This window comes from Propithecus coquereli, unplaced genomic scaffold (assembly GCF_000956105.1).
Source record: "Propithecus coquereli isolate 6110/MARCELLA unplaced genomic scaffold, Pcoq_1.0 Scaffold48, whole genome shotgun sequence".
NCBI lineage: Eukaryota > Metazoa > Chordata > Mammalia > Primates > Indriidae > Propithecus > Propithecus coquereli.
Genome location: NW_012150618.1, coordinates 5061788 through 5062828, shown reverse-complemented (window position 1 = coordinate 5062828; position 1041 = coordinate 5061788). Strand labels below are relative to the sequence as shown.

The 1041-nt window shown below is 34.7% G+C and overlaps 1 protein-coding gene across 1 annotated transcript in view; it reads right to left on the bottom strand.

Annotated features, from left to right (window-relative positions):
• The window catches only part of SHPRH (SNF2 histone linker PHD RING helicase, E3 ubiquitin protein ligase), a 175929-nt gene that overhangs the window by 55218 nt on the left and 119670 nt on the right, over positions 1 to 1041 (bottom strand). Inside the window, exons 22-23 of the mRNA XM_012655519.1 lie at positions 465 to 653; positions 235 to 285 (exon numbers count right to left, since the gene is read on the bottom strand). Of these exons, the coding sequence (XP_012510973.1) occupies positions 235 to 285; positions 465 to 653 (240 nt within the window). The remainder of the gene's footprint in view (positions 1 to 234; positions 286 to 464; positions 654 to 1041) is intronic.

Genomic DNA, 1041 nt, shown 5'->3' with positions numbered 1-1041 from the left:
TGTGAATGAAGCATGGGAAAAAATGAGAAAAACAAAGCCAAATTTTGGCTATACCTTGAATTATCAGTCCATGCCATTTAAAAGTGTACTCTCTCTTTTCCTGATATCCAGGGTTGAGTAAAAGAATGAGGAATACTCTTTCCTTAAACAAATCTGTAACTTAACCAGAGCTCTATTTGTGGTGGACAGAAATATTATGCAAGATGATAGGGAACTAGAATATTAAGATGTTACCTTTTTGCCATAACAGGCATGACTATTGCTAACCATGTTCTTGTGTTTCTCCTACAATGAAGAAGTACATAATAAAGCCGAAGTTTTCAGGCACTATCTCTATGGACAACAGTGGTTTCTACATATTTACTGTGCCAGCCTTGTTCTAATTTTAATGATCTCATTTGCCAGATATTGATTCCTATTATATTGCTCTAATTATGTACCTACACATTCTTGACCTACTTTACCTTCACAGGAATGTCTTCTTCCTGGCTTGCTTTCTCTGAGGTGAAGACATATGAGATCTCTTTGTGAGATGTGGTCTGGCGACAGATGGCACACTTAATGGAGCTTCTGTGAGACCCCACGCTGTACTGTTCAATAATTATAGAAATGCATTCATTACAGAAACAGTGTCCACAGGTCAATACTGCCCACTAAAAAGAAAACACAAAGAAAAATAAACCTTAGTGAGATGCTGTGAAAGATGCTTTCCAATCTAGAAATATATTAAAAGGAGAAGCAGGGAGTCACAGTTTTACTTCCTAAATATCTCATAACATTGATATTCTTTAAGTCATAAAAGCTAAGTTGTGCTTTGAAATTAAATATTTTCTAGTCCAAAGTAAACTTTCACAGTTTTTAGTTCTGTTCATCCTAATAGTGAGCATACCTGCCATCATCATTATTTTGTAAGTTGGCGTTCTTCTTTCAGTATTTAGGAAAAATGCAAATTATTCCTTCAGTACTCTAATAGCAAATATAATAGAGGGACTGAGAACAACATTAATTTGGAGATGATGTCATATTCAATATATTCTACTA